The 12,449-nt window shown below is 46.4% G+C and overlaps 1 protein-coding gene across 1 annotated transcript in view; it reads left to right on the top strand.

Moving 5' to 3' along the window:
* Positions 1-12,449, top strand: part of LOC110489408 (thrombospondin type-1 domain-containing protein 7A) — a 168,857-nt gene that overhangs the window by 50,516 nt on the left and 105,892 nt on the right. The window contains exon 2 of the mRNA XM_036971022.2: positions 9,795-10,842. Within this exon, the coding sequence (XP_036826917.1) occupies positions 9,795-10,842 (1,048 nt within the window). The remainder of the gene's footprint in view (positions 1-9,794; positions 10,843-12,449) is intronic.

Consider the following 12,449-nt stretch of genomic DNA (forward strand, 5'->3'; position numbering starts at 1 on the left):
TGTGCAAAGTAGAAATATAAATAATGGGGTGCAAAGGAGCAAAATCAATAAATAAATACAGTAGGGGAAGAGGTAGTTGTTTGGGCTAAATTATAGATGGGCTATGTACAGGTACAGTAATCTGTGAGCTGCTCTGACAGTTGGTGCTTAAAGCTAGTGAGGGAGATAAGTGTTTCCAGTTTCAGAGATTTTTGTAGTTCATTCCAGTCATTGGCAGCAGAGAACTGGAAGGAGAGGCGGCCAAAGGGAGAATTGGTTTTGGGGATGACAAGAGAGATATACCTGCTGGAGCGCATGCTAGAGGTGGGTGCTGCTATGGTGACCAGCGAGCTGAAATAAGGGGGAGGCATACCTAGCAGGGTCTTGTAGATGGCCTGGAGCCAGTGGGTTTGGCGACGAGTATGAAGCGAGGGCCAGCCAACGAGAGCATACAGGTCGCAGTGGTGGGTAGTATATGGGGCTTTGGTGACAAAACGGACAGCACTGTGATAGACTGCATCCAATTTATTGAGTAGGGTATTGGAGGCTATTTTGTAAATGACATCGCCGAAGTCGAGGATTGGTAGGATGGTCAGTTTTACAAGGGTATGTTTGGCAGCATGAGTGAAGGATGTTTTGTTGCGAAATAGGAAGCCAATTCTAGATGTAACTTTGGATTGGAGATGTTTGATGTGAGTCTGGAAGGAGAGTTTACAGTCTAACCAGACACCTAGGTATTTGTAGTTGTCCACATATTCTAAGTCAGAACCGTCCAGAGTAGTGATGCTGGACGGGCGGGCAGGTGCAGGCAGCGATTGGTTAAAGAGCTTGCATTTAGTTTTACTTGTATTTAAGAGCAGTTGGAGGCCACGGAAGGAGAGTTGTTTGGAATTGAAGCTCGTCTGGAGGGTTGTTAACACAGTGTCTAAAGAAGGGCCAGAAGTATACAGAATGGTGTCGTCTGCCCTCCGATTTTACACACTGAACTCTATCAGAGAAGTAGTTGGTGAACCAGGCGAGGCAATCATTTGAGAAATTAAGGCTATCGAGTCTGCCGATGAGGATGTGGTGATTGACAGAGTCGACAGCCTTGGCCAGGTCAATGAATACGGCTGCACAGTATTGTTTCTTATCGATGGCGGTTAAGATATCGTTTAGGACCTTGAGCGTGGCTGAGGTGCACCCATGACCAGCTCTGAAACCAGATTGCATAGCGGAGAAGGTGCGGTGTGATTCGAAATGGTCGGTAATCTGTTTGTTGACTTGGCTTTCGAAGACCTTAGAATGGCAGGGTAGGATAGATATATGTCTGTAGCAGTTTGGGTCAAGAGTGTCCCCCCCTTTAAAGAGGGGAATGACCGCAGCTGCTTTCCAATCTTTGGGAATCTCAGATGACAGGAAAGAGAGGTTGAACAGGCTAGTAATAGGGGTTGCAACAATATCGGCAGATCATTTTAGAAAGAAAGGGTCCAGATTGTCTAGTCCGGCTGATATGTAGGGTTCCAGAGTTTGCAGCTCTTTCAGAACATCAGCTGACTGGTTTTGGGAGAAGAAGAAATGGGGAGGGCGAGTTGCTGTAGGGGGTGCTTTGCTGTTGACCGGGGAAGGGGTAGCCAGGTGGAAAGCGTGGCCAGCCGTAGAAAAATGCTTATTGAAATTCTCAATTATAGTGGATTTATCGGTGGTGACAGAGTTTCCTATCCTCAGTGCAGTGGGCAGCTGGGAGGAGGTGTTCTTAGTCTCCATGGACTTTACAGTGTCCCAGAACTTTTTGGAGTTTGTGTTGCAGAAAGCAAATTTCTGCTTGAAAAAGCTAGCCTTAGCTTTTCTAACTGCCTGTGTTTATTGGTTTCTAACTTCCCTGAAAAGTTGCATATCCCAGGAGCTGTTTGATGCTAATGCAGAACGCCATGGGATGTTTTTGTGTTGGTTAAGGGCCATCAGGTCTGGAGAGAACCAAGGGCTATATCTGTTCTTGGTTCTACATTTATTGAATGGGGCATGCTTATTTAAGATGTTGAGGAAGGCATATTTAAAAAATAACCAGGCATCCTCTACTGACGGGATGAGGTCAATATCCTTCCAGGATACCAGGGCCAGGTCGATTAGAAAGGCCTGCTCGCTGAAGTGTTTATCTATGAGGGTATGTTCTAAAGGTAGAGGGGACCAATCCAATTGGAAAAATAGATATTGTTATAGTGAACCAAGAAAATTGTCCGATGGACCTATTCAGATAGCAGACGATAAGACAGCTAACGATTAGCGGGCTGCAGATGGGCGTTCAGGTAACGTCGCAACGGAGGGGCCAGTTGGATAACTCCCTCGGGCAGATAACGTCGGTAGTTCAGTCATGAAGGTCTGGTGGGGCTCCGCGTCGGCAGTAAAACGGGTCCAGATAGGTGATTGTAGCCCAGGAGTGACTGATGGAACTCTTCAGCTGGCTAGCTCCGGAATTATTGATGTTTGCTCCAAGACCAACGTAAGCCAATAGTCACTCGGATAGCAGCTAGCTAGCTGCAAGATCCAGGTGTAAATGTACAGAGCTTGTGGTAGAAATCCGGGGATATGGAGAGAAAATTGGTCCGGTATGCTCTGTGCAAAGCGTTGTGCAAAACTGCCGATAGCTTTTCGAGCTAAAGGATAGCTGATGACCACCAACCGTGGTTAGCTGTATACTAACGTTAGCCAGTAAACTGGCTAGCTTCTGGCCAGCTTCTGGCTAGCTTCTATTGTAGATTTCAGATTTGAGGTGAACAATATATTTTTTTTAAATTGGTGAGGTGGGTTGCAGGAGAGTGTTTTGAAGTTGAGATTTTTTAGAAAAATATATATAAAAAGATATGTGAAGAAAATATGTAAATATATATATACACGAGACACGACAGGACGAGGACAAAGGACGTCTGACTGCTATGCCATCTTGGGGAAGGAAAAAAAAGTATGGGGAACATGTCTGACAACCATTAGCTAACAACAAGGTCTTCCTCAACCCCAGACCTTAACAAGCACCGGCACCCACTGGCTGTGTCACACACTGTACACACACAGATGTGCATGCACACAAACACAGACACAAACACATAATGAATGCAGTGAGGGGCAGCCACATAGAGAGTGAGAAGAGGAGCTAATAGTCCGTCATCTTCCCATTTCTCTCTGAGCCTATTGGCGACCAGCGGCACGGTTCCCCACACGTTTCCCTTCAGCTGGGCTTCTGGGGGATCAACCAGCCTATTAATTATATATGCAGACAATATGGTTCAGGCGGTTTGTTGATATTGCTGAGAGTGCCTCCACTTTACCTCTCGAGTGCACTGCAGCTGGAATGTCTGCTTGGATGTACGACAAAGTGATATACCTGCGTCTCTGCTCGATGAGACCTTAGCTGTCTCTGATTTGAGGTAGAGCACTCAAACTCAACTCTGGACCTCGAAGCCATTTCTACTGCCTGTTTCTACTGCATTGTTCCCTTCTAATCAGGATCTGATTTAGACCTGGGACACCAGGTGGGTGCAGTCAATGATCAGGTAGGACAGAAAACCAGCAGGCTCCAATCCTCGTAGGGTCAGAGTTGAACACCCCTGCTATAAAGGCTGCTCATCATCATTAGTAGCTAATCTTAGTCAATCGCTGTAATGATTTAAGCATAAAGTACATGAAAATGTGATTGCACAGTACTTTGTGATGTCAGTGGGAGTTTCAACAAATTATGTTTTGCCCAAAAGAGCATTTTGTACACTTCTGTAATTGCTATGTCGAGCATGTTGAAGTAATGGCCCTTTATTTGTTCTCTATTGCCCGGGGATGATTTCCCATCATACACATGTCAAAAGAGTCAAGAGTTCATCCAGAAATCATCCCCCAAACATGTCATAGTTGTCTTCCAGTGCTCCGTGCAGATCTCTGTTTTCCACCAAACTGACCGCAAAGGCTGAGAAGGGAACATGGGTTTTCAATCGTCTTTCTCCTCCCAGGTCTGTGTGATACTACACAAGTCCGTGTTAAGATAGAGCCAGCCTTGTGCCTCTACTGGTTCAAAGAGCCATGCAGCACAGCATTGTTAAGGAGCCATGTAATGTACCCCTTTCTAAAAGGGAAGAGATCTCCTACTCTGACTGGCTTATGAAATATACATGACCAGTCATTTGAGCGACTGGTGTCATGTCTACGGTCTCTCGCTCATAAACTAGACAACTCCATTCGGACTGATTGTCCTGTCTGCATGCCTGTCTGGGATGCCTGTCTGGGATGCCTGTCTGGGATGCTTTCTCGGGTGGTCAGTCAGATGTTATTGCACAATTCTTTTTGGGTTGGATTTAATGTTTCCGGACATATTTTCAGCCTATTTCTGATGGAACTATGCTTAACCTGTGTCCACGAAACCCGCTTTATGGATTTAGAAACAATGTCTGGTGGTGATATTTTTACTGATGCCTGACACAAAAGCTTTACAACATGCGATCATTTAGTTCAAATGTTGCCACCTAACAGACAACCCTGGACGACCTGTAGACGAAGAGAACGAGGCGATTTCCTTTTCATACATCTACACACTCCCCTTTTCATTTAATCGTTCCTGCTGGAGATAAAAGAGCTGAATCACTGTGGGCGGGTCGACCACCGCTCAGACACAAGGTGACCTGGAAGTAGGTCACTCAACTACAGAAGGTAATCTCAGAAATAACTAATTGAATGATCGAGAGAGAGAGACAGAGAAAGAGGGCGGGAGAGAGAGCGATGGTGGGAGAGAGAGGGGGAGAGGGAGGGACAGGGAGAGAAAGAGAAATACACTTTCTCCTCTAGGATATTGGAGATAGATCTGAGCATGTATATAGTCTCTACCATTTTGGCAGACGTTTCTGTCCAATGAGACTGTGTTTCTGGCATAGGGAGACTAATGCCTGCGGACTCATTGTGACTATTTTCTCAGTTTTGCTTTAGGGTCGGGAAGATATTCCTTGTTTCACTTTTTATGGGAAACAAGGAATATCTGAATCTGAATTTCCGGACCTTTTTACAGTGTCTTTGTCATAGATGTGTGTTCAACATATGAATACAGATTGACTAGCCTGATGGGGTTCCCCATTTTCCCCATCTTCTCCATCCAAATCCTATGGTTACACACACACACACACACACACACACACACACACACACACACACACACACACACACACACACACACACACACACACACACACACACACACACACACACACACACACACACACACACACACACACACACACACACACACACACACAGCGCCTCCATCCAAACTCTCTGTTGGGACGCAACACATCACATTGCTTTCTATTTCCTTGGTAAATGTCAACACCTGCCCTCTGCCAGGCACCATGGGAGAGAGGGATTGGCAGAGGAGTGGGCGGAGGGTAGCCTAGTGGCTAAGAGCATTGGGCAAGTAACCGAAAGGTTGCTGGTTCAAATCCCGGGCCGACTATGTGAAAAATCTGCAGATGTGCCCTTGAGCAAGTCACTTAACCCTAATTGCACCTGTAAGTTGCTTTGGATAGGAGAATCTGATAAATGACTAAAATTAGAGACACATGAAAGAAACATCCCATTATTGATCAAATATTTTAGCTGGCAAGAAAGCAACTGAGGAAATGCATGGGGCAAACTTTCTTTCTCTCTTTCCCTACTTTCTTTCTCTCTTTCCCTTCTCTCTTTTCTCTTTCTCTCTTTCCCTCCCCTTCTCTCTCTTTCTCTCTCTCCCTACATCTCCCTACCTCTCATTCCCTATCGCTCCTCTTCCCCCCAGTCTCTCCCCTCCTGTGGCAGCACCATGAGACGAGGGCCTCGGTTCTGACAGATACTAAGTAGATCACATCATTATCTTATCAGTGAATAACAGGGTGTTGAGACACCAGCATTAAAGCTTGTTCTAGCCTGTCCCCAAAGGCAGAAACACATCACTTATTTTCCTCAAAAGATGACCTTCTCCCTCCTATCGATTCAAAGCTGTCTGCAGAGAGAGGGGGATTTGATTCAAACAAATAAATAAACACGGATTGTAATTGATTTGTCTGGTGATACAAAAGACGACAGTGTGGCAGGAAAATAACTGTTGAGGGTAATGACTAGGGTGTGTGAGCATCATAGGGAAATGTCATTTGCAAGTATTAGAGCTGGGTTGTGTGTTACTGGAGAGGCAGAGAGGCACAGAGCTAATCCACTAACAGTCATCTCACTGGTGTGCATGTGTGTGTCTGTGCGTGTGGTGATGCTGGGGAAGATGAGTGTACTGGGGCGGCAGGGTAGCCTAGTGGTTAGAGCGTTGGACTAGTAACCGGAAGGTTAAACCTCCGAGCTGACAAGGTACAAATCTGTCGTTCCCCTGAACAGGCAGTTAACCCACTGTTCCTAGGCCGTCATTGAAAATAAGAATTTGTTCTTAACTGACTTGCCTAGTTAAATAAAATAATAAAATAAACGTATAGTGTCCAATTGGTCTATGGATCTAAGAACTGGTTCCTTGCCCAATTATTGGCCAAGGAGAGCCAGACCACTTTCATCTCTCTCCATCTCTCCATCATCACCCATCTCTCTTCACAGTAGGCCTCTCTCCCTCTCCCCCCATCTTGCTCTCCCTGTTTCAGTCTTTCACCTTTCACACTAACTGTCAATCGCTCACATCCCCAACTTCTCTCCTTCCTGCCTTCCTTCCTCTTTCTTATGACTTGTTCTGTATTAGAAAGAGTGGTGGCTCCCCGGGGGTGGGTGTTCTAAGGGGGTTTGAGGAGAGGGGTCTGGGGGATGTGTCACACCCCTCGTGCCCCTCCTCTATGTTGGTAGAGGGCTGTTAGTTCCCCCTGGCTCCTCTCAGTGTGGGACAGGGGACGCAGGTGTGTGTGTGTGCATATGTGGTTGTGTGATGCAGGTCAATTTGAGCTGTTTTCTCCCTCTCACTCCCACTCTCTGTCATACTGTGGATAACCATATCACCCACTGACATGTTCATTAATTACCATGAACACCTGCAGAGAGGGGAGCCTTTCAATCCGAAACCTCACCCAGACACACACACTCACACACACCCTTCCCCTGGGAGGGCTAACATGTCACAGCTGTAACATGTTCTTGTTTAGAGAATAGAGTGCTGGGAATGCTTAACCCCCCTAGCTAATCAAATGCCTCTTGTCCTTTCTCTCAATTATGAAAATCAATTTCTTTATGGAAACGTTGGTCAATCGTGCTTTTCCCTCACTTGCTAGCAAGGAGTATACTAGATTGGCAGCCACAAAAGTTGTATGTGTGTGTGTGTGTGTGTGTGTGTGTATGTGTGTGTGTGTGTGTGTGTGTGTGTGTGTGTGTGTGTGTGTGTGTGTGTGTGTGTGTGTGTGTGTGTGTGTGTGTGTGCGTGTGTGTGTGTGTGTGAGAGAGCGGCAGGGCTATCTCTTGTGTTTGAGGCAGTTTCTCGCGAGGTGTTATTGAGCTGTATTGACTGGGCCTCTCTCTCTGCTGCTGAGGGCTAATTCAGCTCTGTTCCTTCTGCTGACATTTTCATCACCACGGCTCTGCTTTATGGAGTCAAGACATAAAACACTGCTTAAAACAGCCCCTGTCCTCTGTTCTCGGACCACTCTCCTCTCCTCTCCTTTCCTCTTCTTTCCTCTCCTCTCATTTCCTCTCCTTTCCTTTCCTTTCCTCTCCTCTCCTCTCCTCTCCTCTCCTCTCCTCTCCTCTCCTCTCCTCTCCTCTCCTCTCCTCTCCTTTCCTTTCCTTTCCTCTCCTCTCCTCTCCTCTCCTCTCCTCTACTCTACTCTACTCTACTCTACTCTACTCTACTCTACTCTACTCTACTGTACTCTACTCTACTCTCCTGTCCTGTCTCCTGTAGCTATCCCCTCAGCCCCGCTGTCAGGCAGATAAAGTGGCCTACATTGGAATTGTGTTATATAGTTTTCCCTGGTAAGAAACATTCTTGTAGCATTGAGGGAGAACGGATGCTTGGTTGAGTCTGATTTTCACAAAGCCTATCAAGAGGATTGTGCAGCCAGTGAAGCTTTTAATTCATGGAGAGTTCCCCTGTGCTGAACCTTAGTCCATCATATGCAGACATAAACAAATATGGAAAATGTATGAATATCTTGAGGGAAATTATTGTTCATGTCACCTGGAAGTTAAATGACAAAACTAGGTTGACTTTCCCTTGCCTGGCCCCAGGTCTGTTGTGCCTACTCCTCTGTCTGTTGTTATGCCTTGTTACACAGCAATAACTGATCTGGGACGAGGATACAGTGAACCCCCAGGCTGTGTCCTTTTTCCGGCAGCCGGCACTCCTCTCCTCCCTGAATCTGGTTATATAGTTCACTGGCACACCAGAGAGATGGGGGAGTGACAGAGGGAGAGACGGGGTTGGATGGGAGAGTCCGTGGTAGTTTGTTTAGCTAGGAGGAGGATTCCTCTGACCTCGGACCCACTTCTGTGATGCAGATTCATCTGAGCAGCTTGTCCTCTCACATAGTAAGCCACGTAGGTTTTCCCTCTCCTCCCTCAGCTCACAGAGAGAGGCAGGCGGCCCAGGCCAGCAGTAGCACTGCAAGCTGCTCAATCCAACAACATAAAACAGGCAGAGTTCAATCCAGGGAAGGGCCCTCTGCACCGCTATTCCTCACTGATAGAATAGCAGGGCTGTCCTTCAGCACCACTAGATGGCCCACATTGCAGCAATCCCTATCCAGCCAGAGATTGGCGGAGCTATCCTTTCAGCACCACAAACACAAGCACATCAGCACTGTTGTTGTCATGGGCTGGTTGTACCCTTATTAGAAGTCCTGCTTATCCTTCATGCAGAATTGATTGATTGATTGATGGACTGCTTATGCTAGAATATGCCAGGGTAGGTAATTCCTCACTGACCTCCCTCCTCACTGTACCTTAATCTTCTACATTTCCTGGGAATATTGATTCTGTCAGTAATTCTGCCCTGCTTCTGGACTCTGGGCTCTGTAGGCTCTGTGAAATCTGGGTTCTGGGCTCTGTGGGCTCTGTAGGCTCTGGGCTCTAGGCTTTGTGGGCTCTGTGGGCTCTGTGAGCTCTGGGCTCTGTAGGCTCTGGGCTCTAGGCTCTGTGGACTCTGGTCTCTGTGGGCTCTGGGATCTAGGCTATGTGGGCTCTGGGCTCTTTGTCTGCCTGTCCTGTACTTACTTGGCGTTTTATGTTCCGAGGGTATGTTTACCTCTAGACTTTTAATTGCATTCCCATAAATCCTAGAGGAAGGACGTGCAATCAGAAAATTGCACTTGGCATAGTGATTTATGCGGCTTGATTTGTGTTTGTTTGTGTGAGTGTGTGTGTGGTAGGGATTTAGAACTTGAGCGAAGGCGTTATTTATCAGGAAGTACTTATTCCTCCTCACGAGCCACTTTGGTTGTTTGTGTTGGATGTGTAAATACATTACAGTTCTGTTGTCCTGAGAAGCACTTCAGAAACTGACTGATAGTCCTCTGGTATAGAAGCGTTAGAGAGCTTGGTCTTCTGGGCTTTAAGGGGCTTTGATTCATAGGAAAGTCATATGAAGAGATGATGCAAATTCCTTATAAACTGCCCTCCAACTTTTTATCAAAATCAATGTCAAGTCTTGAACAGTAACATTTAGATGAAGTTTTACACAGATGGACGTGTCATTTTGTAGCTATTAAGAACTGTACAGTAAAGTTCTAATCTGACAGATAGGAGCTGAGTTTCTTCTACATGATGCTTTCCATTTGGATAATATTATGACTAACTGCTCTGATAGTTAATCCTTCAGTTGAACTCCCTGTGACCTCTGTTGCTCTCTGTTTCCTCAGGTCCATGGGGCCGGTGTATGGGCAGCGAGTGTGGCCCAGGGGGCAGCCAGAGCCGGGCAGTGTGGTGCGCCCACTCTGAAGGCTGGACCACCCTTCACACCAACTGTGACCAGGCAGAGCGCCCGGAGAACCAGCAGAGCTGCTTCCACGTGTGTGACTGGCACAAAGACCTGTATGACTGGCAGCTGGGTGCCTGGAACCAGTGTGTGCCCGTGTCCATGCGAAGCACTGGGGCGCTCCAGCGGCCAGCCGTATGTACCCGCGGCGAGGAGGGCATCCAGACACGCGAGGTGGGCTGCGTCCAGAAAGCAGATGGCGTGCCCGCGGAGGATGCAGCGATTTGTGAATATTTTGAGCCCAAGCCCAGGCTGGAGCAAGCCTGTCTGATCCCGTGCCCGCGGGACTGTGTGGTCTCCCAGTTCACCCCATGGACTTCCTGTTCGAAAACGTGCGGCATGGGTCTTCAGAATCGTGTCCGTTTTGTCCTGGCGCCGCCTCTGTTCGGGGGCTCGGCCTGCCCTAACCTGACAGAGTTCCAGACATGTCAGCCAGGTCCCTGCGTGGGCCCAGAGAGCCTCTATAGTCTGAGGGTGGGGTCCTGGGGTCCCTGCTCTGTACCCCTCCCTCGCACGGCCAGGCAGGCTCCCACCTTTACTCACGGTAAAGATGTGGCTCTCCCTCGCCGGCTTCGCAAGGGCAGAGAGGGTAAAGAGGGTAAAGAGGGCAGCGAGGTGCCCACCCCACGCCAGCCTCGACTGAGCAAAGAAGAAAGGATGAAAAGAAAGGAGGAAAGAAAGGAGGGGAGAAAAGGAAGACAGGCAGCCAAAGAAGGACGCAGGAAGAACAAGGAAAGAGTCAAGGAGAGGGTGAGGGAGAGAGTGAGGGCGAGGGGGAGGGTGAAAGACCCAGAGACCAAAGAGCTGATAAAAAATAAGAGGAACAGGAACAGACAGAACCGACAGGGAGGGAAGTTCTGGGACCTGCAGGTTGGATACCAGACCCGGGAGGTGACCTGTGTTCACAGGAGCGGAAACACTGACGCACTAAGGTCAGTCTCACTTATAGTTTATAGTCTTACTGTATGCATCACAGCTACCTCATGATGACTTTCTCATCCATTTGTCACCAGTGTCTCTGATATAATTTTCTATGTTCCATTGTTTCCCCATTACAGAGGTGATGTAGGGATGCATCTCTCTGTGTGTTATAGAAAGACATTATTACTGGCAGCACACGATTCACAGTCAGCTCTGAAAGAATTACAAGAGCCTAAAGTGTTCTGTGTTCTGCAGTACTAACGGTCACACACCATGAAGTCATCATCACCCACATGGCTTTGTTAATGTATAAGAGAGAGAGAGAGATTGGAATCTATGCCTTCTGGAATAGATATGGCAATAGTGTTTTGTCATAGAATATTACACACGGTTTTGGTTTTAGTAGGTCTTCTTCTTGTTCTTCGTACCTCATGTATTCTCTCATTAGTTTATTCATAGTACCCTCAAATAATGTCTTTATGCTGGAACCACTTTAAAGTATTGGCAAAAATGCTGCCTTTGGAGTTTTTTTTTTGTAGCTCACATTAATCCACAATAGTCCTGTAGTTTATTAACATTCATATTCAACGGCTTGTTTACTTTGCGTTTCAAATATTTTTGGCCAGTTTTTTGCAACCTCTTTTCCTAAAAATCTCAGAAAGTAGAGCTGTGTTTTTGGGTTTTTCTCTGAAGTGAGGGTTCAGTCAATGGAGTCTGCAGTGTTTATGTTTGTGTCGTATTTTCATTGACATTTATTCTTTGTTTAACCAAAGAACTTGTCGTCTTTCAAAGAAGCAATTGGAATTTTCTACAGCGTGAAGTTAGTTTCAAAGCTTCAGATTTACCATAACCTCCAAAGCATTGTGATATTCAGCGATTAATATATAGTAAGTATTAATAAAGAGAGACGAGGATAAACAGCATTCTTGTTTTTGCGCCTCAAGATAGCGTAATATTCCAAGAAAACCAATATTTATTCAGTGAGATCAACTATGAGAGTTGAATCGATGATGAGTCGAAGTGTCATGGCTTCCTTCCATTCTGCTGTACTCAACCGTGTCCCTGGGATCCAACAGACGATGAGAGGCCTCAACCATAACATCTATGAAATGGTCAGAGGATCAAACCTCTGTCCCTTTCCGTTAACCATCATCCTGCGTAACGTCCATTTCTATGGGCGGCCATCTAACCACATCAACATACTGTAGCATGGTCTTTCATTCATATTACAGCTGGTGAGGGAGATAAGTGTTTCCAGTTTCAGAGAATTAGCTGGGTGGTGGTGGTCAAGACGTGTTTTATTGAATGGTCTCCATTCCACTCTATTCATGTGCACATGCTTTCGAAAAGGCATTGTTCCTCTTTGCTGAGATGTGAAATGCATGTACGTTCCCATTCTGTCTCTGAGGTAACGGGGTGGCTGTTATGGTGACCACTTAACACCGAATAGATCTATTCCACTTTCTTAAAGGGATATGAATGCTTTAGCGCATCTTGAAAGAAAAGGAAAATGGGCGTCCATAGGGAGATGGTCAGAGAAAATCAGAAATGATTGAAATGATGGGATAACAACTTGTTCAATTATATTCCCGTATGTAGAATATATATTATATCTCTA

The sequence above is a fragment of the Oncorhynchus mykiss genome, chromosome 30 (genome assembly GCF_057628025.1).
Source record: "Oncorhynchus mykiss isolate SJ-2025 chromosome 30, ASM5762802v1, whole genome shotgun sequence".
In the NCBI taxonomy this organism is placed as follows: domain Eukaryota; kingdom Metazoa; phylum Chordata; class Actinopteri; order Salmoniformes; family Salmonidae; genus Oncorhynchus; species Oncorhynchus mykiss.